This window comes from Bombina bombina, chromosome 6 (genome assembly GCF_027579735.1).
Source record: "Bombina bombina isolate aBomBom1 chromosome 6, aBomBom1.pri, whole genome shotgun sequence".
Lineage (NCBI taxonomy): Eukaryota > Metazoa > Chordata > Amphibia > Anura > Bombinatoridae > Bombina > Bombina bombina.
The window spans coordinates 101,398,477-101,426,140 of record NC_069504.1 but is presented as its reverse complement, the minus strand read 5'-3'; the positions used below and the strand labels follow the sequence as shown (position 1 = coordinate 101,426,140).

The 27,664-nt window shown below is 38.9% G+C and overlaps 1 protein-coding gene across 3 annotated transcripts in view; it reads left to right on the top strand.

The window, feature by feature from the left end:
- PHTF2 (putative homeodomain transcription factor 2) overlaps positions 1-27,664 on the top strand; it is a 522,887-nt gene that overhangs the window by 351,047 nt on the left and 144,176 nt on the right. For 2 of the 3 annotated variants that reach the window (XM_053716525.1, XM_053716524.1), the window contains 3 exons: positions 5,582-5,747; positions 6,720-6,884; positions 17,423-17,639. In XM_053716525.1, the coding sequence (XP_053572500.1) occupies positions 5,582-5,747; positions 6,720-6,884; positions 17,423-17,639 (548 nt within the window). The remainder of the gene's footprint in view (positions 1-5,581; positions 5,748-6,719; positions 6,885-17,422; positions 17,640-27,664) is intronic. The other variant, XM_053716526.1, reaches the window with a different exon arrangement.

Here is a 27,664-nt window from a genome sequence, read left to right as displayed (position 1 = left end):
ACTTGTTAATTATCCGACCAAGGATTATACCATATGAGGTCTGATATAACCCTCAGTAGAGGATCTGGCACATTGACACAATCTATGATCTGATGTAACTGATGTATTTTATGTATGTGTTTTATATCTACCTATGTTGAGATTACATACAGATAGATCATACCCATGCAAACCTGTAATCCCTCTAGTGTCTCTCTAAGCCCTTTTTAGATATCACACTCAGTTTAAGACATACAGGACTGGGGAAATTATTATAGCATTTAACATCTTTTGACATAAATCCAAATGGGTGATGTTTGACATATATAACGTTTTTACTTGGAATCAACTATTAACTAACTCCAAGTTATACTATGCAGACCCCCTCCTTGACCTCTCATATATGTAGATTATGACCAAGCATATAGGTAAATGCAAGTAGGCTTCTCTATCGATTCATATAACTAACAAAACCAGCATTTGACTCACACGTCAGAAATATGCTAATTAGCCATGTGTATTGTACTGAGAGGGGCGGGCCAAAATGGCACACACGCTACACAGCTGTGCAACCTGAATACACAACATAACAGGCTCACGGGTCTGACAGTGAATCATAGGACTGATAGCGATATGTTGCCTAGCATTAATCACCCATGCTTTACCCACGGACTCACACGAAAACCGCTACATCTCTCTAATATTTATATGGGGTAAGGGCTAGATGCCTTATTAACACATCCTATATCAGTATGTTTGAATGAAGGCAAATAAGGTTAATATGATTGTGCAGAAGCCGTTTTTTTGTACTTAAAGTGAATGTAAATTTTGATGCTAAAGTGCCCTGTTATTAAAAATTCGATTAAAAACAGGGGCACTTTAATTCATCAAAATTTACATTTCACTCCGGTCGAGAGAAAAAAACTTACGTTTTTAATCTTCACAGCAGCTCCAGCTTCCTCCACCCGTCGCAAAGCCTCTTCCTGGGTCTAAAATGAGGAATCCGGCTTCCTCCAATCACGGTTTTGAATCAGACACTGATTCCCCCAGGGGGGAAGCCGTGATTGGAGGATGACCTATCCATCAGTTCTGACATCAGAAATGACTTGCAACAACCTGAGGAAGCTGGAGCTGCTGTGAAGATTAAAAGGTAAGTTTTTTTGTTTTTTTCACAACAGGAGTGAAATGTAAATTTTGATGAATTAAAGTGCCCCTGTTTTTAATCAAATTTTTAAAAACCAGGCACTTTAGCATCAACATTGACATTCACTTTAATTTGTGGATCTTTACTATACTGTCTAGGTTACTGTCCGGTAGTTTCATCTTGCTAAACATTATCATATGTTTGAATTTGCTAATCCCACTGTAACCTGCTTTGTATTAACACTGATAAATATTGACACACGATGTTAATAATCATAATCATAGGTGACATTGGGTAATGACAATTGCTTTTAATGAAATGTTGAATATCATTTATATTTTGATATATGCACATATCACTGTATGTTTAAGAATACACGTTTTTATTTATGTACACTGGTAACCAGGCAACAGTTGTTGTGTTGCCATGGTGATACAGTTTTGGCACAATTTTTTAATTCATTGGGGGTGGGACTTAGCATATTCAAGTTGCTCTGACACCATGTTTTCACTGTCTGGTCTGATGATGAAGGGGTCTGCGAACCCCGAAACGTTACCACAGAGTAAATCACGCTTTATTTATATAAATCTAGTGAGTGCCGTCCCTGCTTTGAATAAATATATATATATATATATATATATATATATATATATATATATATATATATATAATTAAGAAATTATACCAGCTGTAGTTGGGAAATAATAAATAGGTCGAGTGACAGAGATGCAAAAATTACCTATTGCAAATCTGGTGCAAGGGGGTAATCATTTGTAAACATTAATATAAAAGGAGAAGAAAAGAAATACCCTTTTTCCAGCACTAACTCGTTTACCATAAATAAATTATACCTCTGGTGAGACGTGTATAACAAGAATGAACACAGACAAACGGGGTTCGCACAAAACCAAAACACCTTTATTAGGGTGATACACCCATAAATGTATCCTTACCTAACTAAGTTCATAACTCAATAAACCAAGTACTGACACCAAAAGAAATCAAATACATAACAACTGTAACTCTCTCATAGTCCATATAAGTGGTGAAGCCGTCTTCAAAATCTTCGCACGCAATTAATTGTAAACAAAGCCATCTCTGGTAAACCAATGTTGGAAATTGTAGCTAAAGCTTGTCGGTTAGAAGCCAGGCAAACAAAGTAATAGCAACATGCACAGTTAGTTGAACATAATAGCCAGTCCGCCTTCAACAAATAGGAGACAGAGAACACAGTCAGTCATGGTGGAGCGGTACTTCCCCTGACCTTCACAGTGGTACATTCATTAACAGCTCACCTCACCAATTCAATTCAATTGTAGTCCGAAGTAATGCAACCGCTTCCTCCGTTGCAGAGATAACTAATATACAATACCCTGCTTCTCCGGATAGACTAGCGGTGCCACCATTCAGCAAAGGACCAGGTCCAGACGGTGAGCTGACCCACTGACTCGCGTCATTCCTCCTAGCAACCAAGGCCAGGGTATACTTCTCTTCTCGGGGGTAAACCGCCTCCAACCAAACAATCAAACGCCACGCTCATGGAGCTCCTGGGGGCGTGAACTTCATTTCAACACGCGTTTCACCCATACCAGTCGTTCTATTGGGCTTCATCAGGCATGTGATTTCAGCATATCACATCAGAGCTATTTAACTAATGCCGGGTGAAATGATTAACTGATTCGGTGCCAATTATAATTAAAATTAGGCTCACATTACAAATACAATATTGTAGATAAGTGCTACCATGGCTGGCTATTTATTACGAACTTACGTGAAATCATATATTACAAAATAAACAAAAAGTTAAAATATATTGGATCCTATTTAGACGGTAGACTTAAATTAAAGGGATATCGCTCCCAATTTCATGAGCTATATCAACAGTGTATATAAGAGAAGGGACACAAGAGAGAGGTGTTGTATAGATCAAGTAAATGTCAATGGACACAAGTCTCGTAATTAAGTTCCCAGAGAAAGAATTACATATTAAAACATAATTCATTGGTAAATCAAACCTTTTTATAAAAAAGGGGCATAATTTACCTCCTTATTTAGGCCATTGGGCTGTACTGTATCACGATTGAATATCCATTTACATTCTTCTTTGAGAAGGGCTTTATCTCAATCCCCCCCCCCTCTCTCACTTACACTCACTCTTTCTATACCCATAAAGTAAAGGTTTTTAACCTCACTGTTGTGTGATTCAAGGAAATGGCGTGCAATGCCACTAGTTTTAATACGTTTTTTCAATATATCATGTCTATGTTCTTTCATCCTCTCTGAATTCACGGTAGGTTTTCCCAACATATTGTCTGGGACAAGAGTATGATAGGACATAGACCACCCCAACAGTCATACATGTGATATAGCCTTTAACTTTGTGTGGTACCCTTAGTATCTTCAATAGACCCTCCTCTTAATAGATGTTTGCACATCTTACATTTATTGCATGGATAGCATCCATTTTTGGGTTTTGAACTCTGTAGCCAATTAGTTGGGTCACTGTTGATATAGTGACTATGTACCAGCTTGTCTTTTAGAGAAGGGGCCTTTCTAGCAGTTAATAAAGGGAAGTCACCTACATATGGATTAATGTCCTTATCAAGGGTAAGTAGATGCTAGTGCTTAGAAAGAATGGCTTTAACCTCTTAAGGACATATGACGGAATTTTTCCGTCATAAAACAATTGAGCAAACTGAAAGCTGTGTCCTTAAAGGGTTAATATCTTGCCAACTTTCATTGTATGTTGTAATCATTCTAACTTTTTCATTCCGTGGTAAATCATTTGTCTGGTATAGCAAGGACTGTCTGGTGGTATTGTTAGCTCTCATGTACCCGGTTTTTAATGGTTTCCAAGTATAGCCTCTATTGCGAAAACGATTTCTCAAATCATCTGCATGAAATTTAAATAAAGACTCAGTGGAACAGTTACCTTTGTGTCTCAAATACTGTCCTATTGGGATACCCTTAATCTGTGAATGTGGTTGATGGCTAGATGCCTCAAGAAGGGTATTTGCAGCCTTGGGTTTGCAATAGCTTTGTGTGAGTAAATAATTATCTAAATGCTTTGTTAGCATTTTTGTGCAATTTGGGTATGGTATAGAAAGTAGGAATTTTTGGAAACTTGACTTTCAAAAAGTCCAACTCATTTGAATTAATAATACCTTTTGACCAGGCTTCAGATAAAATATAACCTAGGTCAGTTTTAAATTCAAAAGTTGGATCACAAGATAATTTTTCATCATTAGAAATGCATGATACCCGTCTAAGGCATTCACTTTTGTAATCCTTAGAATTAAGGACTACCACATTTCTGCCTTTATCAGATGGTTTGATTGTCAGGGATGAATCATTAGCTAACTCATGTAAGGCCAGTCTTTGTTTCACTGTCAATTTATCTTTGACTGGAAAATTAACATTCAGTGCCTTTAAATCTTGTTCAACTATTTTCACAAAATGTAATGCAGTAGATACTGTTGACAGTGCTGACATAAAGGTAGACTTAAGTTTAAACGGACTGAAGCCTATATGTGTAAGTGACCCTTCCTTATCAATGTCAGATGACTCACTAAATAGCATTTCTAAATCCTCTAAGGATTGTCTTTCTTGCATATCCAAATTACTGGACGGTGTCACATGTGTGAAAAGGACTTTTTGAGAATCACCTTGCATGCAAATAGGTTTAAATCTTTCATGATTGTGAACTTGTCTACTTTATTAGTAGGGCAAAAGGTTAACCCTTTAGATAGTACTTGCACCTGCACATCACTCAATACTTCGGACTACAATTGAATTGAATTGGTGAGGTGAGCTGTTAATGAATGTACCACTGTGAAGGTAAGGGGAAGTACCGCTCCACCATGACTGACTGTGTTCTCTGTCTCCCATTTGTTGAAGGCGGACTGGCTATTATGTTCATCTAACTGTGCATGTTGCTATTACTTTGTTTGCCTGGCTTCTAACCGACAAACTTTAGCTACAATTTCCAACATTGGTTTACCAGAGATGGCTTTGTTTACAATTAATTGCATGCAAAGATGTTGAAGCCGGCTTCAGCACTTATATGGACTATGACAGAGCTACAGTTGTTATGTATTTGATTTCTTTTGGTGTCAGTACTTGGTTTATTGAGTTATGAACTTAGTTAGGTAAGGATACATTTATGGGTGCATCACCTTAATAAAGGTGTTTTGATTTTGTGCGAACCACGTTTGTCTGTGTTCATTCCTGTCATACACGTCTCACCAGAGGTATAATTTATTTATGGTAAACGAGTTAGTGCTGGAAAAAGGGTATATTGAGATATATATATATATATATATATATAATATATATATATATATATATATATATATATTAAGATACAACCCCATTCTCTTACTGACATGTTGGATTCAATGCTGTTTTGTAAAATGATAAAATACCAACCTTTTTTTTTCTCGCCATTACATTTTGTAGTTGCCGCAATAGTATTGTTTTACATTTCACCTGGGCCTCACTGTGTACCACTGACTGAAGTAATTGGTCCAATATGGCTGATGCTGATGCTTGGAACAGTACATTGCCAGATTGTTTCAACACGAACGGTTAAGTCACCAGCTATCCTCGGGGGGAAAAGAAGAAGGTAAGAAAATAAATAAATATAAAACAGTTGTTTTACTTATGCATGAGTTGGGTTTGACTTCTGCTGATCTTCAGTGTGAACCCTGAGTGGCTCGAGTGAATATAGCATTTTCAATTTTCTGGTAATATGATTGCTAGTGCCTTGTTCACACAAATAGCGTCTGTTCCAATGCCTGAAAAAAGGTCTCTTGTATCATTATCAGGGTCGCTAAACTTTGATTCCTTGTGTCTATAAATAACAAAATGTCAGTGCCGTCAAGGAACCCTCGTATAACTAATTTTGTCTCCATATTTTTTAATTCTGTTTCACACAGTAATCTAGGAAAGTTGTTGCTGCTTATTATATATAAATAGCCTGAAATTATATACTGCAAATATACAAGTAAACTACACAGCTGAATATTTCGGGAAATAAAAACGTATTCTATCTACTTGACCTCTTCCAGGCAGTGCTGTGGCAGTAATTATATAGCAATTTCTAAATGTTAACAGATCATGACTGCATACATTTACCATATTGGTCAATGTTTCTGGCTTTATTTGTATTGTAGTCCTGTTTAAAACAAGACGAATTTTAAGATTACTTCAGTTTTAATTTTTTTTTTTATCTTAGCTCTTTGATATTAAAGAAATATGTCATCTTCCATAGTGTAGTTCTTGTTTTTGTATATTTAAAGGGACTTCTTTTTATGTAGATATACAGAATTAAATCTTTTATTTAAGGTAATAGATCTTAAATTAATTGTGTTGTGAACCTTTTTTTTAATCATCTAGTTATTATTCTTTTTTTATGTTCGATCTGGTCAAGCCAGTTATGAATGACATATCTAGCATTTCTAGAATATTAAGATCTCCGCCAACCCTGTGTTAATATTATTGTGGACGATTCATGAACTGGAAACTGTTTGTTTCATAACCATGGTGCAAATCAGTTATAAAGTTCCTACAACTTTTTTGATCTCTTCTGCTGAAGGAAATTAAGGAAAGCAGCACATTTGGAAGTACATAGGGAAGGCGATGGCTCTAGTACTACAGATAATACACAAGAGGGAACATTGCAGAACTACGGTACAAGCACCTCTCACAGTATTGGCGCAGTCTTCAGAGATATCTGGCATGCCGCTTTCTTTTTATCAGGGTTTGTATTTCTCCCCAACTTTATGTACTAAGAGAGGTGCAATATCCCTTCTCTGGAAAGTCTTAGCACTACAGTGTTTAATTACGGATTAATGTCCCTTCAGGGTGCGTCATAGTTTAAAACACATCCAAAGCACAGTGAGCACAAAAAAGTAATGAAGAGTTTTGTTATAAAACTGCTAAAATGATGTGGTGTATAAAGTTTTCAATAAAAAACTTTTGCCTTTGTGTGTGCTTAATTAAAGGGACAGTAAAGTCAAAGTTTAACATTCATTTCTTCTGTTATGTGTGATCAGTCCACGGGTCATCATTACTTCTGGGATATAACTCCTCCCCAACAGGAAATGCAAGAGGATTCACCCAGCAGAGCCGCACATAGCTCCTCCCCTCTACGTCAGTCCCAGTCATTCTCTTGCACCCAACGACTAGATAGGATGTGTGAGAGGACTATGGTGATTATACTTAGTTTTTATGACTTCAATCAAAAGTTTGTTATTTTACAATAGCACCGGAGCGTGTTATTACTTCTCTGGCAGAGTTTGAGGAAGAATCTACCAGAGTTTTTTTACTATGATTTTAACCGGAGTAGTTAAGATCATATTGCTGTTCTCGGCCATCTGAGGGAGGTAAAAGCTTCAGATCAGGGGACAGCGGGCAGATGAATCTGCATTGAGGTATGTAGCAGTTTTTATTTTCTGAATGGAATTGATGAGAAAATCCTGCCATACCGTTATAATGTCATGTATGTATACACTTCAGTATTCTGGGGATGGTATTTCACCGGAACTACTCTGTTAAAAGTCACTAATCCTTTTAATAAGTATTTATCATGTTAAACGTTTTTGCTGGAATGTAGAATCGTTTACATTTCTGAGGTACTGAGTGAATAAATATTTGGGCATTATTTTCCACTTGGCAGTTGTTTGGTTTTAATTATGACAGTTTCGTTTCTCTTCACTGCTGTGTGTGAGGGGGAGGGGCCGTTTTTGGCGCTCTTTGCTACGCATCAAAAAATTCCAGTCAGTTACTCTTATATTTCCTGCATGATCCGGTTCATCTCTGACAGATCTCAGGGGTCTTCAAACTTCTTTAGAGGGAGGTAGATTCTCTCAGCAGAGCTGTGAGAATTTTATATTGACTGTGAATAAAAACGTTGCTCTGTCATATTTAATCATTTAATCATTTAATCGTTTAGTACCTCTTTGAGGCACAGTACGTTTTTGCTAAAAAAGATTATAACCAAGTTGCAAGTTTATTGCTAGTGTGTTAAACATGTCTGACTCAGAGGAAGATATCTGTGTCATTTGTTCCAATGCCAAGGTGGAGCCCAATAGAAATTTATGTACTAACTGTATTGATGCTACTTTAAATAAAAGTCAATCTGTACAATTTGAACAAATTTCACCAAACAGCGAGGGGAGAGTTATGCCGACTAACTCGCCTCACGCGGCAGTACCTGCATCTCCCGCCCGGGAGGTGCGTGATATTATGGCGCCTAGTACATCTGGGCGGCCATTACAGATAACATTACAAGATATGGCTACTGTTATGACTGAAGTTTTGTCTAAATTACCAGAACTAAGAGGCAAGCGTGATCACTCTGGGGTGAGAACAGAGTGCGCTGACAATACTAGGGCCATGTCTGATACTGCGTCACAGCTTGCAGAGCATGAGGACGGAGAGCTTCATTCTGTAGGTGACGGTTCTGATCCAAACAGATTGGATTCAGATATTTCAAATTTTAAATTTAAATTGGAGAACCTCCGTGTATTACTAGGGGAGGTCTTAGCAGCTCTCAATGATTGTAACACCGTTGCAATACCAGAGAAACTGTGTAGGTTGGATAAATACTTTGCGGTACCGGCGAGTACCGACGTGTTTCCTATACCTAAGAGACTAACTGAAATTGTTACTAAGGAGTGGGATAGACCCGGTGTGCCGTTCTCACCCCCTCCAATATTTAGAAAGATGTTTCCAATAGACACCACCACTCGGGACTTATGGCAAACGGTCCCTAAGGTGGAGGGAGCAGTTTCTACTTTAGCTAAGCGTACCACTATCCCGGTGGAGGATAGCTGTGCTTTTTCAGATCCAATGGATAAAAAATTAGAGGGTTACCTTAAGAAAATGTTTGTTCAACAAGGTTTTATATTGCAACCCCTTGCATGTATCGCGCCGATTACGGCTGCGGCAGCATTTTGGATTGAGTCTCTGGAAGAGAACCTTAGTTCATCTACGCTAGACGACATTACGGACAGGCTTAGAGTCCTTAAACTAGCTAATTCATTCATTTCGGAGGCCGTAGTACATTTAACCAAACTTACGGCCAAGAACTCAGGATTCGCCATACAGGCACGTAGGGCGCTGTGGCTAAAATCCTGGTCAGCTGATGTTACTTCTAAGTCCAAATTACTTAATATACCTTTCAAGGGGCAGTCTTTATTTGGGCCCGGTTTGAAAGAAATTATCGCTGACATTACAGGAGGTAAGGGCCACGCCCTACCTCAAGACAAAGCCAAAGCTAAGGCTAGACAGTCTAATTTTCGTCCCTTTCGGAATTTCAAAACAGGAGCAGCATCAACCTCCACTGCACCAAAACAGGAGGGAGCTGTTGCTCGTTACAGGCAAGGCTGGAAGCCTAACCAGTCCTGGAACAAGAGCAAGCAGGCCAGGAAACCTGCTGCTGCCCCAAAGACAGCATGAACCGAGAGCCCCCGATCCGGGACCGGATCTAGTGGGGGGCAGACTTTCTCTCTTCGCCCAGGCCTGGGCAAGAGATGTTCAGGATCCCTGGGCGCTAGAGATCATATCTCAGGGATACCTTCTAGACTTCAAATTATCTCCCCCAAGAGGGAGATTTCATCTGTCAAGGTTGTCAACAAACCTGATAAAGAAAGAAGCGTTTCTACGCTGTGTACAAGATCTGTTATTAATGGGAGTGATCCATCCGGTTCCGCGGTCGGAACAAGGACAAGGGTTCTACTCAAACCTGTTTGTGGTTCCCAAAAAAGAGGGAACTTTCAGGCCAATCTTAGATTTAAAGATTCTAAACAAATTCCTAAGAGTTCCATCGTTCAAAATGGAAACTATTCGGACAATCTTACCCATGATCCAAAAGGGTCAGTACATGACCACAGTGGATTTAAAAGATGCTTACCTTCACATACCGATTCACAAAGATCATCACCGGTATCTAAGGTTTGCCTTCTTAGACAGGCACTACCAGTTTGTAGCTCTTCCATTCGGATTGGCTACGGCTCCAAGAATCTTCACAAAGGTTCTGGGTGCCCTTCTGGCGGTACTAAGACCGCGAGGGATTTCGGTAGCTCCGTACCTAGACGACATTCTAATACAAGCTTCAAGCTTTCAAACTGCCAAGTCTCATACAGAGTTAGTTCTGGCTTTTCTAAGGTCGCATGGATGGAAAGTGAACGAAAAGAAGAGTTCTCTTTTTCCTCTCACAAGAGTTCCATTCTTGGGGACTCTTATAGATTCTGTAGAAATGAAGATTTACCTGACAGAAGACAGGTTAACAAAGCTTCAAAATGCATGCCGTGTCCTTCATTCCATTCAACACCCGTCAGTAGCTCAATGCATGGAGGTGATCGGCTTAATGGTAGCGGCAATGGACATAGTACCTTTTGCACGCCTACACCTCAGACCGCTGCAATTGTGCATGCTAAGTCAGTGGAATGGGGATTACTCAGATTTGTCCCCTACTCTGAATCTGAATCAAGAGACCAGAAATTCTCTTCTATGGTGGCTTTATCGGCCACACCTGTCCAGGGGGATGCCATTCAGCAGGCCAGACTGGACAATTGTAACAACAGACGCCAGCCTACTAGGTTGGGGCGCTGTCTGGAATTCTCTGAAGGCTCAGGGACTATGGAATCAGGAGGAGAGTCTCCTTCCAATAAACATTCTGGAATTGAGAGCAGTTCTCAATGCCCTTCTGGCTTGGCCCCAATTAACAACTCGGGGGTTCATCAGGTTTCAGTCGGACAACATCACGACTGTAGCTTACATCAACCATCAGGGAGGGACAAGAAGCTCCCTAGCAATGATGGAAGTATCAAAGATAATTCGCTGGGCAGAGTCTCACTCTTGCCACCTGTCAGCAATCCACATCCCGGGAGTGGAGAACTGGGAGGCGGATTTCTTGAGTCGCCAAACTTTTCATCCGGGGGAGTGGGAACTTCATCCGGAGGTCTTTGCCCAAATACTTCGACGTTGGGGCAAACCAGAGATAGATCTCATGGCGTCTCGCCAGAACGCCAAACTTCCTCTCTACGGGTCCAGATCCAGGGATCCGGGAGCGGTTCTGATAGATGCTTTGACAGCACCTTGGAACTTCGGGATGGCTTATGTGTTTCCACCCTTCCCGCTGCTTCCTCGATTGATTGCCAAAATCAAACAGGAGAGAGCATCAGTGATTCTAATAGCGCCTGCATGGCCACGCAGGACTTGGTATGCAGATCTAGTGGACATGTCATCCTGTCCGCCTTGGTCTCTACCTCTAAGACAGGACCTTCTGATACAGGGTCCATTCAAACATCAAAATCTAACTTCTCTGAAGCTGACTGCTTGGAAATTGAACGCTTGATTTTATCAAAACGTGGTTTTTCTGAGTCGGTTATTGATACCCTGATACAGGCTAGGAAGCCTGTTACCAGAAGGATTTACCATAAAATATGGCGTAAATACCTATACTGGTGCGAATCCAAAGGTTACTCCTGGAGTAAGGTTAGGATCGCTAGGATATTGTCCTTTCTACAAGAAGGTTTAGAGAAGGGTCTATCAGCTAGTTCATTAAAGGGACAGATTTCAGCTCTGTCCATCTTGTTACACAGGCGTCTGTCAGAAAATCCAGACGTCCAGGCCTTTTGTCAGGCTTTAGCTAGGATCAAGCCTGTGTTTAAAGCTGTTGCTCCGCCATGGAGTTTAAACTTAGTTCTTAAAGTTTTACAGGGTGTTCCGTTTGAACCCCTTCATTCCATTGATATAAAATTGTTATCTTGGAAAGTTCTGTTTTTAATGGCTATTTCCTCGGCTCGAAGAGTCTCTGAGTTATCAGCCTTACATTGTGATTCTCCTTATCTGATTTTTCACTCAGACAAGGTAGTTCTGCGTACTAAACCTGGGTTCTTACCTAAGGTAGTCACTAACAGGAATATCAATCAAGAGATTGTTGTTCCATCCTTGTGTCCAAATCCTTCTTCAAAGAAGGAACGTCTTCTACACAATCTGGATGTAGTTCGTGCCCTCAAGTTCTACTTGCAGGCAACTAAAGATTTTCGCCAAACTTCTTCCCTGTTTGTCGTTTATTCTGGACAGAGGAGAGGTCAAAAAGCTTCTGCTACCTCTCTCTCTTTTTGGCTTCGTAGCATAATACGTTTAGCCTATGAGACTGCTGGACAGCAGCCTCCTGAAAGAATTACAGCTCACTCCACTAGAGCTGTGGCTTCCACTTGGGCCTTTAAGAATGAGGCCTCTGTTGAACAGATTTGCAAGGCTGCAACTTGGTCTTCGCTTCATACTTTTTCCAAATTTTACAAATTTGACACTTTTGCTTCTTCGGAGGCTATTTTTGGGAGAAAGGTTCTTCAGGCAGTGGTTCCTTCTGTATAATGAGCCTGCCTATCCCTCCCGTCATCCGTGTACTTTTGCTTTGGTATTGGTATCCCAGAAGTAATGATGACCCGTGGACTGATCACACATAACAGAAGAAAACATAATTTATGCTTACCTGATAAATTCCTTTCTTCTGTTGTGTGATCAGTCCACGGCCCGCCCTGTTTTAAGGCAGGTAAATATCTTTTAAATTATACTCCAGTCACCACTTCACCCTTGGTTACTCCTTTCTCGTTGATTCTTGGTCGAATGACTGGGACTGACGTAGAGGGGAGGAGCTATGTGCGGCTCTGCTGGGTGAATCCTCTTGCATTTCCTGTTGGGGAGGAGTTATATCCCAGAAGTAATGATGACCCGTGGACTGATCACACAACAGAAGAAAGGAATTTATCAGGTAAGCATAAATTATGTTATTTCAGATAGAGAATGTGATTTTAAGCAACTTTCCATTTTATTTCTATTATCAATTTTGCTTAGTTCTTTTGGTATTTTTTGTTTAAGAGTAATCCTAGAGGATCTTGGGAACGTGCACGTGTCTTTAACCATTTGGCAGAAGAGTTTGCAAATGTATATACAATTGTTTTAAACGTTGTTGCAAACTCTTCTGCCATAGAGTGTTTGTATCATTCTATTGCAGCAGTGTTTACAACTATGCATAACGTTGATATAAACATTGTTGCAAACACTGCTGCCACATGGTTAAAGACACGTGGGCGCTCCTGAGCTCACCTAGGATTACTCTCTAAAAAAGAAGATCAAGCAAAGCTGAAACTAAAGTAAATTGGAAAGTTGTTTAAAATGTCATGCTCTATCTAAACTATTTAAGTTTTTACTTTACTTTACTTTTAACTCTAAGAATCATTTTGAAAACAGTGGCTTTTTAAAAAACATTTATTTCCGGTCAAAAATGTTTTTAGTTTTTGAATTGCCTAAAGTTGCAGGATTGTTTGGGTTTCATATTGATCACCATCAAACCTGTTGTCAAACTTCATTGTCACTTTGTTGTGACATTGCACCTTATACTTAATCTGTGCCCGATGCGAGAGATCTTTGCGTCTATAGAGCCAACAAAGGCTCTTTGTCAGAAGAAGGGATATTGCATATGTTCTTAAGTGTATGTTTTGTGAATCTGTCTCCCACCCCGCTAATTATTTTTTCATTTCAGTGCTCTGAAAATTCTGATCAAGTGTGTCCATTAATTCAATCTCTTTATCTAAAGTAATCTTGCACTTCGTGCATGAGCCACGGAAAATGTACCTGATCTGTTTTTAGCTCAATTGGGTAAATGTAATTGACAGACTTATTTTATGATTTTGAACTGTTTCCTGTCCTTCAAGAAATATCAAGTTAAATCAATAATCTTCATAGTTGACAAGCCACTCACTGACCTATTAGAAAATGGCGTAAGCTGGAAATTTTTAAGCGTGATCTGGAAATTTCCCTCCCATGGTGGCTTAGTTGGTACTTTTTATAATCAGTGATCTGTCAACCTATGAAGCTGCTAGCTTGTTTGTCCAGGGATCCAGTCTTCTCAGTCATTCCAGTTGGGAATTTGCAAACCAAGAGAGTCAGTGTGTAGGTTTGCATTTGATCTCATTAGATTGACTTATACTCCAGTGTTAGAAATTTTAAACTCTACCAGTGGCCAGAAAATGATAAAAATGTTAATAGCTACACCGTTTAATTTCTTAATATGAATTTCCCAAGCAGAAGAAAAGGCCTGATTAAAAGCAGTGCCTCGTTTTCACCATCTGGCTGCAGATTATTCTGATGCATAAATGTTGCATAGAAGCAGAAGTTAATAGAATTGCATAGGAATCTATTGTTGTTCTAGCAATAAAACCAAATGGAAATTAGTTACTCAGTTTGCCTGAGAGATTATTTTAAATATTAAAAAAAAAAAAAATGTCTTTGGTGCTAAGTATTATGTTTCAAAAACAAATTGTTTAGATCCTGGGTACCCAAAATAGGATTGGCTTTTTGCTGGCTTGCTTTCAGGCTCATCAGTTGTATAATAAAACTATTTATAGCATTGTGTTATGGTCATACTTTATCAGAGTTTGAGCACTTGATTTGTCCTGTTTTCTGTTTCGCTTCTGTATATATGTCACCTGGCACTTGATTGCAATATGAAAGTAATAAAGTGATTTATGTTTTTAAACTCTTTTTTTTAAAGAACACTTTGTTCGTTGCATCATAAATTAGCATGCTCATATTATGTGATCTAATTGGCTTTATCTCATTTAGTAATAACTGCGTATTTGAATTAGCTTGCGTTTCATTTTATTACAGTGCCTCACATTAGTACTTATGTTTTTTACTATGTACCATAGTAGATAATAAAAAAAAGTTTAGTCAATAATAACCAATAAAAAACAGGCTAAAATAACTTTAAAAAAACAATCAAAGCACTGCTTGATATATGTGCCACTCTAACTCTTCCAAGTACTCTTTGCTGTTCTGAATTCAGCCATAAAAGTATTCAACACTGTGTACTAAATAAAACTAGAAAGCAGGGTGGATTTGATGTAATTCATGATTTAAATCACAATTTCAATTGCTATCATTAAGACTCAATTTAAATAATGGTTTTCTACATAAAGGTTTAATTTTTAGAAAAAATAATACTTACTATTTTTCCAGTTATATACAAAAAAATACTGCTTTATTTGTATACCATTACAAATACATAGATCATTAAAAATTATTGTGAGGGGGACTATTTCCATCTTACTAGGTTCATATTTTATCAACTTTTTAGCTGTACTTTTATTGGAATAAAAAAAAATGATTAGCTTAATATTAACAATTTAAAATTATATTTCATTTTTAATCCTTGCCCCTCCCTTCTCACACTTAAGGCCTTGTGCAGATCTATTCTACCCCAAACAATCTTCTATTCATTGAGCTTCTTGAAACTTAGTTTTGCAGGGGAGCAATGGCATTACAGGGACAGTAAACTAAAAACATAAACTTTTATGATTCAAATAGTAATGTTAAACAACTTTCTAATTTAATAACTCTACTATTATCTCATTTCCTTCTTTCTCTTGACATCCATTGTTGAAAATCATAGGTATATTCTGGAGCAATGCACTTCTGTGAGATAGCTGCTTGTCATTGGTTAATCCAATATGTTTACCTAGCTTTCAGTAGAGCATTGCTCTCCTTCAACAAAGGATATCAAGAGAATTAAGCAAAATTAATAAAAGAAAAATCTAAAAATTGTATGCTGTATCTGAATCATGAAAGAAAATAATTTGGGTTTATGTACCTTTTAAGGTCTATTTCTCAAATTTGTGTGTTTATTTTATAATATTTTTGCTTTGAAGAAGAGGAATGTTATTTTTGCAGACACAAATTCACAGTTTTGAGAACTATAAAACCAAGAATATTTGGTAATTTCTAGATTGAAAAAATGCCAAAAACAGTCTTACACAAACTCTGGGAGAGCATAACACTTTGAGTGAATTAATAGAATTAAATTAAAGGGACACTGAACCCAAATTTTTTCTTTCATGATTCAGATAGAAGATGCGATTTTAAGCAACTTTCTATTGGTTCAGAACCCTGGACAGCACTTTTTTTTATTGGTGGATGAATTTATCCACCAATCAGCAAGAACAACCCAGGTTGTTCACAAAAAATAGACCGGCATCTAAACTTACATTCTTGCATTTCAAATAAAGATATCAAGAGAATTAAGAAAATTTGATAATAGCAGTAAATTAGAAAGTTGCTTAAAATGTCATGCTCTATCTGAATCACTAAAGAAAAAAATTGGGTTCAGTGTCCTTTTAACAAAACATTACCGCCATGAATAAACACCCTCATGCTACATAATTAAAAACAAATCCTTATTTCAGGATGAATAACCTTTGGATTATTATGTACCTTAAAGGGACAGTCTAGTCAAAATCAAACTTTCATGATTCAGATAGAGCAGGCAATTTTAAGCAACTTTCTAATTTACTCCTACTTATCAATTTTTCTTCATTCTCTTGGTAGCTTTATTTAAAAAAGCTTGAAAATAAGCTTTGGAGCCAGACCATTTTTGGTTCAGCGCCTGGTAACACTTGCTGATTGGATGGCTACATTTAGACACCAATCAGCAAGCGCTACCCAGGTGTTGAACCAAAAACGGGCCGGCTCATAAGCTTGCTTTCCAGATTTTTAAAATAAAGATACCAAGAGAACGAAGAAAAATTGATAGTAGGAGTAAATTCAAAACTTGCCTAAAATTGCATGCTCTATCTGAATCATGAAACTTTAATTTTGACTAGACTATTCTTTAAATAGAAACTATCTTTAGATACCGTTTTTTTTTATTTTTAAACATATTTAAATAAAAAAAAAAAAAACATTTAATTTAAAAAAAAATCATTGATTTATATCCAACCTGCTAGAAAATAAAATTATGCTGCTTCCACCAAGTTAACTTTTTTGTTGTGATGTAAAAACAAACCGCGTTTTCTTATTTATTTAAGAACTAAACCAGTTTCTAAAAGTCTTAGCACCCCACAAATATATGTTGACATTAATATTGCTATCCAAGGAAGGCAGCTGTTTATTGAATTGCTAGTAGGAATTTCAATATTTTTATAGCTTATTTATTATCAAACCTAAAATAAATGTTTTTCTTCTTTAAAAAAAAAGCACAACAGATTTTAATAACACTCATAATTTCATTTTTGACATAGAAATAACAATGTGATTTTGAGAATCTTTACTTTCTCTACAGTTAATTCATAAATTGTGAATGTTTTGTCTCTTTCTACTCACAGCTCCGTTTTCTTTTTTCTTTTCTTCTTTCGCTAAAGGCATAAACCTCCATGCTAAAGCATGAAAAAAGAAAAGAAAAAAATCGCGTAGTATAAAGTGTAAACTCTGCATATTTTTTCACTTCAGTTCAAAGAAAGCAAAAAATTCTATCGACAAATCAACAGAAACTGACAATGGTTACGTCTCACTAGAAGGGAAACTGACAGGTAAAAGCAGTGAAGATGGGGTTCAAGTACATGAGCATCCCTGTGAAATACTTCATTCAGAAGAGGTGTCATGGGGGAAAGTAAGAAGCCGCCATAATCACAGTCAAACAAAGCCGAAGTACAGTAAACCAAAAATGGTAATAAGAAATCTCAGTCTTTGAACTATGTATAGACACACAAATGTATGTTTTCATATATATTAGTTTGCCTTATGAAACTTCTTAGTGATGAACCTTTTGTGAATGTTGCCTTAACTGAACACTAAAGTTTAAATTAAGCTTTCATGATTCATATACAGAAGGCAATAAAAAAAAAAAAAACTAAGCCCAGTTTAATTCTGTTATCACAAAGTGCAGTATTTTTATTTGCACACTTTCTGAGGCACCTACTCCTACTGAGCATGTGTAAGATTTCACAATATAGACATATATTTCTATGTGATTGGTTGACAGCTGTCACATGATACAGGAGCAGGGTAAATGGAAATAACTGGTTACTTTCTAACTATTGCATTGTCTTTTTAGAATGCATTTTTTTTTAGTCCTTTTAATATTTAAACCTGGATAGGTAGAGATCCTGCTTTTAATCAGTTCTGTAAATATCAAATCTATATTCTATTCCTTGCCAAACACCTCTTTTAATGATGCCTATTTACCATAATAATTCTTGGTCTAATACCCAAGACCCATTAGACTTCTAAGTATAAATACAAAGCACCAACACCCATTAATAATAATTGTTGATACGATTGTTCCTTCCCATTGCATCATGTGACAGCCAATCACAAAATGCATATACTTATATACTGTGAATTCTTGCACATGCTCAGGAGAAGCTGGCACCTCACAAAGTGTGCATATAAAAATACTGTGAACGTTTAGTTAAAGTGATTATAAACTTAAGCTATTTTCTCAACAATATTTGTAATAAAAAGGTAAATGATGGACACTTTCATTGATCAAAATCATTGTAGACGCTACAATATATAATGAATTACCCTTTAATTTTTAATACATTCCTCCAATTCCTCCGCCCGCAATGCATAGTCTATTTCTGTATAAAATGACAAATAGCGATGTAGCCAACCGTAACGTGCCCCCTTTGGCATAAAAAAAAGTGTGCACGTTAAGATTGCCTACAGTGTGATTTGTCATTTTACATAGAAATAGACCATTCGTTGCAGGCAGAGGAACGGCGGAATGTGTAACAAAATTAAAGGGTAATTATTTATGTATTTTAGTGTCTACAATGATTTTAATCAGTGTAAGTGCCCATTATTTACTTTTCTTTCATGTAATTAGCAAGAGTCCATGAGCTAGTGACGTATGGGATATACATTCCTACCAGGAGGGGCAAAGTTTCCCAAACCTCAAAATGCCTATAAATTACACCCCTCACCACACCCACAAATCAGTTTTACAAACTTTGCCTCCCGTGGAGGTGATGAAGTAAGTTTGTGCTAGATTCTATGTTGATATGCGCTTCGCAGCAGGCTGGAGCCCGGTTTTCCTCTGTGTGCAGTGAATGTCAGAGGGATGTAAAGAGAGTATTGCCTATTTGAATTCAATGGTCTCCTTCTACGGGATCTATTTCATAGGTTCTCTGTTATCGGTCGTAGAGATTCATCTCTTACCTCCCTTTTCAGATCGACGATATACTCTTAGATATACCATTACCTCTACTGATTCTCGTTTCAGTACTGGTTTGGCTTTCTCCTACATGTAGATGAGTGTCCTGGGGTAAGTAAGTCTTATTTTCTCTTGTTAAGTGTGTTCAGTCCACGGGTCATCCATTACTTATGGGATATATTCTCCTTCCCAACAGGAAGTTGCAAGAGGATCACCCAAGCAGAGCTGCTATATAGCTCCTCCCCTCACATGTCATACCCAGTCATTCTCTTGCAACCCTCAACAAAGAAGGAGGTCGCGAGAGGAGCTGGAGTTTTTACTTAACTATTCTTCAATCAAAAGTTTGTTATTTTAAATGGCACCGGAGTGTGCTGTTTTTCTATCTCTGGCAGTATTTGGAAGAAGAAACTGCCTGCGTTTTTTTTCTATGATCTTAGCAGGCGTAACTAAGATCCACTGGCTGTTCTCGACATTCTGAGGAGTGGGGTAACTTCAGAAACTGGGAATAGCATGCGGGGTCCTCCGCAAATGAGGTATGTGCAGTACATTATTTTCTGGGAATGAAATTGACTAAGAAAATACTGCTTTTACCGTATGATGTAAGTACAGCCTTAAATGCAGTAGTGGCAACTGGTATCAGGCTGATAAATGTATGCGCAGTCAAGTTATTTTCTAGGGACTAGAATTTGACTGAGAAAATACTGTTAAAACTGAAATAATACTTAAGCCTTATCTGCAGTGGTAGCGACTGGTAGCAGGCTTAGTGATAACTTTGCATGACATTGGAAAGTGTTATTTTTTAATAAAACGTTTACTGGCATGTTATTCGTTTTTGTGAGGTACTTTGGTGATAAATCTCTTTGGGCATGATTTTTTTCCACATGGCTGACATATATTTTCTGCAAAACAGTTATATCAGGGCTCCCACTGTTGTGATAGGAGTGGGAGGGACCTTGTTTTAGCGCCTTGTTGCGCAGTTATAATTCTAGCACAGTCTTCCTGCTTCTTCCTCCTTGATCCAGGACGTCTCTAGAGAGCTCAGGGGTCTGCAAAATTCATTTTTGAGGGAGGTAATCAGTCACAGCAGATCTGTGACAGTGTGCTTGACTGTGATTAAAAGCGTTAAATCTTAATTGATATCCGTTTTATCCATTTTGGGTATTGAGGGGTTAATCATCCTTTTGCTAATGGGTGCAATCCTCTGCTAATATTACACTTCTTGTTAAGTATTTTTGAAGCGCTGCAGCGTTTTTTATATTGCTTGTAAACTTATTGAAAGTGATTTCCAAGCTTGCTAGTTTCATTGCTAAGTCTGTTTAAACATGTCTGATTCAGAGGAAACTGTTTGTTCATCATGTTCAAAAGCCAATGTGGAGCCCAATAGAACGATGTGTACCAATTGTATTGATATTGCTTTGAATGAAAGTCAATCTGTACCGATAGAGAAACTATCACCAGACAACGAGGGGGAAGTTATGCCGCCTAACTCTCCTCACGTGTCAGTACCTGCGTCTCCCGCTCGGGAGATGCGTAGGATTGAGACGCCAAGTACATCTAGGCCCTTACAAATCACATTACATGATATGGCTAATGTTATGAAAGAAGTATTATATAATATGCCCGAATTAAGGGGCAAGCGCGATAGCTCTGGGTTAAGGACAGAGCGCGCTGATGACACGAGAGCCATGTCTGATACTGCGTCACAATTTGCAGAACATGAGGACGGTGAGCTTCATTCTGTCGGTGACGGTTCTGATCCGGGGAGACCGGATTCAGAAATTTCAAATTTTAAATTTAAGCTTGAGAACCTCCGTGTGTTACTAGGGGAGGTATTAGCGGTTCTGAATGATTGCGACACGGTGGCAATCCCAGAGAAATTGTGTAGGTTGGATAGATACTATGCGGTACCGGTATGTACTGACTTCTTTCCTATACCAAAAAGACTTACAGAAATTATTAGTAAGGAGTGGGATAGACCCGGTGTGCCTTTTTCCCCTCCCCCGATATTCAGAAAAATGTTTCCTATAGACGCCACCACACGAGACTTATGGCAGACGGTCCCTAAGGTGGAGGGAGCAGTTTCTACTTTAGCCAAGCGTACCACTATCCCGGTGGAGGATAGCTGTGCTTTCTCAGATCCAATGGATAAAAAATTAGAGGGTTATCTTAAGAAAATGTTTGTTCAACAGGGTTTTATTTTGCATCCTCTTGCATGCATTGCCCCTGTCACGGCTGCAGCGGCATTCTGGTTTGAGTCTCTGGAAGTCTCTGGCTCCGTACCTAGAGGACATTCTGATACAAGCGTCAAGTTTTCAGAATGCAAAGTCTCATACAGAGATAGTTCTTGCATTTCTGAGGTCGCATGGGTGGAAAGTGAACGTGGAAAAGAGTTCTCTGTTACCACTCACAAGGGTTCCTTTTATAGGGACTCTTATAGATTCTGTAGAGATGAAGATTTACCTGACGGAGTCCAGGTTATCAAAGATTCTCAATGCTTGCCGTGTCCTTCATTCCATTCCAAGCCCATCAGTAGCTCAGTGCATGGAGGTAATCGGCTTAATGGTCGCGGCAATGGACATAGTGCCATTTGCGTGCCTGCATCTCAGGCCGCTGCAACTATGCATGCTCAGTCAATGGAACGGGGATTACTCAGATCTGTCCCCTTTGCTAAATCTGGACCAGGAGACCAGAGATTCTCTTCTCTGGTGGTTGTCACCGGTTCATCTGTCCAAAGGAATGACCTTTCGCAGACCTGATTGGACGATTGTAACAACGGATGCCAGCCTTCTAGGCTGGGGAGCAGTCTGGAATTCCCTGAAGGCTCAGGGTTCGTGGACTCAGGAGGAGAAACGCCTTCCAATAAACATTCTAGAATTAAGAGCAATATTCAATGCTCTTCTAGCTTGGCCTCAGTTAGCAAGACTGAGGTTCATCAGATTGTGGCTTACATCAATCATCAAGGGGGAACCAGGAGTTCCCTAGCGATGTTGGAAGTCTCGAAGATAATTCGCTGGGCAGAGTCTCACTCTTGCCACCTGTCAGCGATTTACATCCCAGGCATAGAGAACTGGGAGGCGGATTTCCTAAGTCGCCAGACTTTTCATCCGGGAGAGTGGGAACTTCACCCGGAGGTATTTGCTCAACTGATTCGTCGTTGGGGCAAACCGGATCTGGATCTCATGGCATCTCGCCAGAACGCGAAGCTTCCTTGTTACGGATCCAGGTCCAGGGACCCTGGAGCGGTGCTGGTAGATGCATTAGCAGCCCCTTGGGTTTTCAACATAGCTTATGTGTTTCCACCATTTCCGTTGCTACCTCGACTGTTTGCCAGGATCAAACAGGAGAGGGCATCGGTAATTCTGATAGCGCCTGCGTGGCCACGCAGGACCTGGTATGCAGACCTAGTGGACATGTCGTCCTGTCCACCATGGTCTCTTCCTCTGAGGCAGGACCTTCTAATTCAGGGTCCTTTCAACCATCCAAACCTAATTTCTCTGAGGCTGACTGCCTGGAAATTGAACGCTTGATTCTATCTAAGCGGGGGTTTTCGGATTCGGTTATTGATACATTAATACAGGCTCGGAAACCTGTGACCAGAAAAATTTACCATAAGATATGGCATAAATATTTATATTGGTGCGAATCCAAGAGTTACTCATGGAGTAAGGTTAGGATTCCTAGGATATTGGCTTTTCTACAAGAGGGTTTAGAAAAAGGTTTGTCCGCTAGTTCGCTAAAGGGACAGATTTCAGCTCTGTCTATTCTTTTACACAAACGTCTGGCAGAGAATCCAGACATCCAGGCCTTTTGTCAGGCTTTGGCTAGAATTAAGCCTGTGTTTAAAGCTGTTGCTCCTCCGTGGAGCTTAAACTTGGTTCTTAAAGTTCTTCAGGGTGTTCCGTTTGAACCCCTTCATTCGATTGATATTAAGATTTTATCTTGGAAAGTTTTGTTTTTGATGGCTATTTCCTCGGCTCGAAGAGTCTCTGAGTTATCTGCCTTACATTGTGATTCTCCTTATCTGATCTTTCATTCAGACAAGGTAGTACTGCGTACCAAACCTGGGTTTTTACCTAAGGTTGTTTCTAACAGGAATATCAATCAAGAGATTGTTGTTCCATCATTATGTCCTAATCCTTCTTCAAAGAAGGAACGTCTTTTGCATAATCTAGACGTGGTCCGTGCTCTGAAGTTCTACTTACAGGCAACTAAAGATTTTAGACAAACTTCTTCTCTGTTTGTCGTTTACTCTGGATAGAGGAGAGGTCAAAAGGCTTCGGCTACCTCTCTCTCTTTTTGGCTTCGTAGCATAATACGTTTAGCCTATGAGACTGCTGGACAGCAGCCTCCTGAAAGAATTACAGCTCATTCCACTAGAGCTGTGGCTTCCACCTGGGCCTTTAAGAATGAGGCCTCTGTTGAACAGATTTGCAAGGCTGCAACTTGGTCTTCACTTCATACTTTTTCCAAATTTTACAAATTTGACACTTTCGCTTCTTCGGAGGCTGGTTTTGGGAGAAAGGTTCTACAGGCAGTGGTTCCTTCTGTTTAATGTTCCTGCCTTGTCCCTCCCTTCATCCGTGTACTTAGCTTTGGTATGGGTATCCCATAAGTAATGGATGACCCGTGGACTGAACACATTTAACAAGAGAAAACATAATTTATGCTTACCTGATAAATTTATTTCTCTTGTAGTGTGTTCAGTCCACGGCCCGCCCTGTCTTTTTAAGGCAGGTTCTAAATTTTAAAATTATAACTCCAGTCACCACTGCACCTTATAGTTTCTCCTTTCTCGTCTTGTTTCGGTCGAATGACTGGATATGACATGTGAGGGGAGGAGCTATATAGCAGCTCTGCTTGGGTGATCCTCTTGCAACTTCCTGTTGGGAAGGAGAATATATCCCATAAGTAATGGATGACCCGTGGACTGAACACACTACAAGAGAAATAAATTTATCAGGTAAGCATAAATTATGTTTTTTGTGACACTCTAAGCTATGGTTAGGCACTTTTATATAAAGTTCTAAATATGTGTTTAAACATTTATTTGCCTTGATTCAGGATGATCAATATTCCTTATTTCAGACAGTCAGTTTTATTATTTGGGATAATGCATATGAATAATTAATTTTTTTCTTACCTTAAAAATTGACTTTTTTTTCCTGTGGGCTGTTAGGCTCGCGGGGGCTGAAAATGCTTCATTTTATTGCGTCATTCTTGGCGCTGACTTTTTTGGCGCAAAAATTTTTCTTTGTCATTTCCGGTGTCATACTTGTCGCCAGAAGTTGTTTGTGATTGCGTCATTTTTTTTTACGTTTTGCGCCAAAAATGTCGGCGTCGCCGGATGTGGCGTCATTCTTGGTGCCAAAAGCATTTAGGCGCCAAATAATGTGGGCGTCTTTTTTGGCGCTAAAAAATATGGGCGTCATTATTGTCTCTACATTATTTAAGTCTCATTATTTATTTGCTTCTGGTTGCTAGGAGCTTGTTCATTGGCATTTTTTCCCATTCCTGAAACTGTCATTTAAGGAATTTGATAGATTTTGCTTTATATGTTGTTTTTTCTATTACATATTGCAAGATGTCTCAGATTGACCCTGGATCAGAAGCTACTTCTGGAAAAACGCTGCCTGATGCTGGATCTACCAAAGTTAAGTGCATTTGTTGTAAACTTGTGGTAACTGTACCTCCGGCTGTAGTTTGTGATGAATGTCATGATAAACTTGCTAATGCAGATAGTATTTCCATTAGTAATGTTCCATTACCTGTTGCTGTTCCATCAACATCTAATACTCAGGGTGTTCCCGTTAATATAAGAGATTTTGTTTCTAAATCTATTAGGAAGGCTAAGTCTGTTATTTCTCCTTCCAGTAAACGTAAAAGGTCTTTTAAAACTTCTCATATTTCAGATGAATTTTTAAATGAACATCATCATTCTGATTCTGTTTCTGATGATGATTTTTCTGGTTCAGAGGATTCTGTTTCAGATATTGACACTGATAAATCTTCATATTTATTTAAAATGGAATTTATTCGTTCTTTGCTTAAAGAAGTCTTAATTGCATTAGAAATGGAGGAATCTAGTCCTCTTGATACTAAATCTATTTACTCCTTCTAAAAGGTTTAAGAAATTGTATCCTGTGCCATCTGACAGATTAGAGTTTTGGGACAAAATCCCTAAGGTTGATGGGGCTATCTCTACTCTTGCTAAACGTACTACTATTCCTACGGCAGATAGTACTTCCTTTAAGGATCCTTTAGATAGGAAAATTGAATCCTTTCTAAGAAAAGCTTATTTATGTTCAGGTAATCTACTTAGACCTGCTATATCTTTGGCGGATGTTGCTGCAGCTTCAACTTTCTGGTTGGAGGCTTTAGCACAACAAGTGACAGATCATAATACTCATAGCATTGTTAAACTTCTTCAACATGCTAATAACTTTATTTGTGATGCCATCTTTGATATCATTAGAGTTGATGTCAGGTATATGTCTTTAGCTATTTTAGCTAGAAGAGCTTTATGGCTTAAAACTTGGAATGCTGATATGTCTTCTAAGTCAACTTTGCTTTCCCTTTCTTTCCAAGGTAATAAATTGTTTGGTTCACAGTTGGATTCTATTATTTCAACTGTTACTGGGGGAAAAGGAACTTTTTTACCCCAGGATAAAAAATCCAAAGGTAAATATAGGGCTGCTAATCGTTTTCGTTCCTTTCGTCAGAATAAGGAACAAAAGCCTGATCCTTCCCCTAAAGGAACGGTTTCTGTTTGGAAACCATCTCCAGTCTGGAATAAATCCAAGCCTTTTAGAAAGCCAAAGCCAGCTCCCAAGTCCACATGAAGGTGCGGCCCTCATTCCAGCTCAGCTGGTAGGGGGCAGATTACGATTTTTCAAAGAAATTTGGATCAATTCGATTCACAGTCTTTGGATACAGAACATTGTTTCACAAGGGTACAGAATAGGTTTCAAGATAAGGCCTCCTGCAAGAAGATTTTTTCTTTCTCGCGTTCCAATAAATCCAGTGAATGCTCAGGCGTTTCTGAAATGTGTTTCAGATCTAGAGTTGGCTGGAGTAATTGTGCCAGTTCCAGTTCTGGAACAGGGTCTGGGGTTTTACTCAAATCTATTCATTGTACCAAAGAAGGAGAATTCCTTCAGACCAGTTCTGTATTTAAAAATATTGAATCGTTATGTAAGGATACCAACATTCAAAATGGTAACTATAAGGACTATTCTGCCTTTTGTTCAGCAAGGGCATTATATGTCCACAATAGATTTACAGGATGCATATCTGCATATTCCGATTCATCCAGATCACTTTCAGTTTCTGAGATTCTCTTTTCTAGACAAGCATTACCAGTTTGTGGCTCTGCCGTTTGGCCTAGCAACAGCTCCAAGGATTTTTACAAAGATTCTCGGTGCCCTTCTATCTGTAATCAGAGAACAGGGTATTGTGGTATTTCCTTATTTGGACAATATCTTGGTACTTGCTCAGTCTTCACATTTAGCAGAATCTCATACGAATCGACTTGTATCGTTTCTTCAAGAACATGGTTGGAGGATCAATTTACCAAAGAGTTCATTGATTCCTCAGACAAGCGTAACCTTTTTAGGTTTCCAGATAGATTCAGTGTCCATGACTTTGTCTCTGACGGACAAGAGACGTCTGAAATTAGTTTCAGCTTGTCGAAACCTTCAGTCTCAATCATTCCCTTCGGTAGCCTTATGCATGGAAATTCTAGGTCTTATGACTGCTGCATCGGACGCGATCCCCTTTGCTCGTTTTCACATGCGACCTCTTCAGCTCTGTATGCTGAACCAGTGGTGCAGGGATTATACGAAGATATCACAGTTAATATCTTTAAAACCGATTGTACGACACTCTCTGACTTGGTGGACAGACCACCATCGTTTAGTTCAGGGGGCTTCTTTTGTTCTTCCGACCTGGACTGTGATCTCAAAAGATGCGAGTCTGACAGGTCGGGGAGCTGTATGGGGGTCTCTGACAGCGCAGGGGGTTTGGGAATCTCAGGAGGCGAGATTACCAATCAACATTTTGGAACTCCGTGCGATTTTCAGAGCTCTTCAGTCGTGGCCTCTTCTGAAGAGAGAGTCGTTCATTTTGTTTTCAGACGGACAATGTCACAACCGTGGCATATGTCAATCATCAAGGAAGGACTCACAGTCCTCTGGCTATGAAAGAAGTATCTCGAATACTTGCATGGGCGGAATCCAGCTCCTGTCTAATTTCTGCGGTTCACATCCCAGGTATAGACAGTTGGGAAGCGGATTATCTCAGTCGCCAGACCTTACATCCGGGCGAATGGTCTCTTCACCCAGAGGTATTTCTTCAGATTGTTCAAATCTGGGGACTTCCTGAAATAGATCTGATGGCTTCTCATCTAAACAAGAAGCTTCCCGGGTATCTGTCCAGATCCAGGGATCCTCAGGCTGAAGCAGTGGATGCATTGTCACTTCCTTGGAAGTATCATCCTGCTTATATCTTTCCGCCTCTAGTTCTTCTTCCAAGAGTAA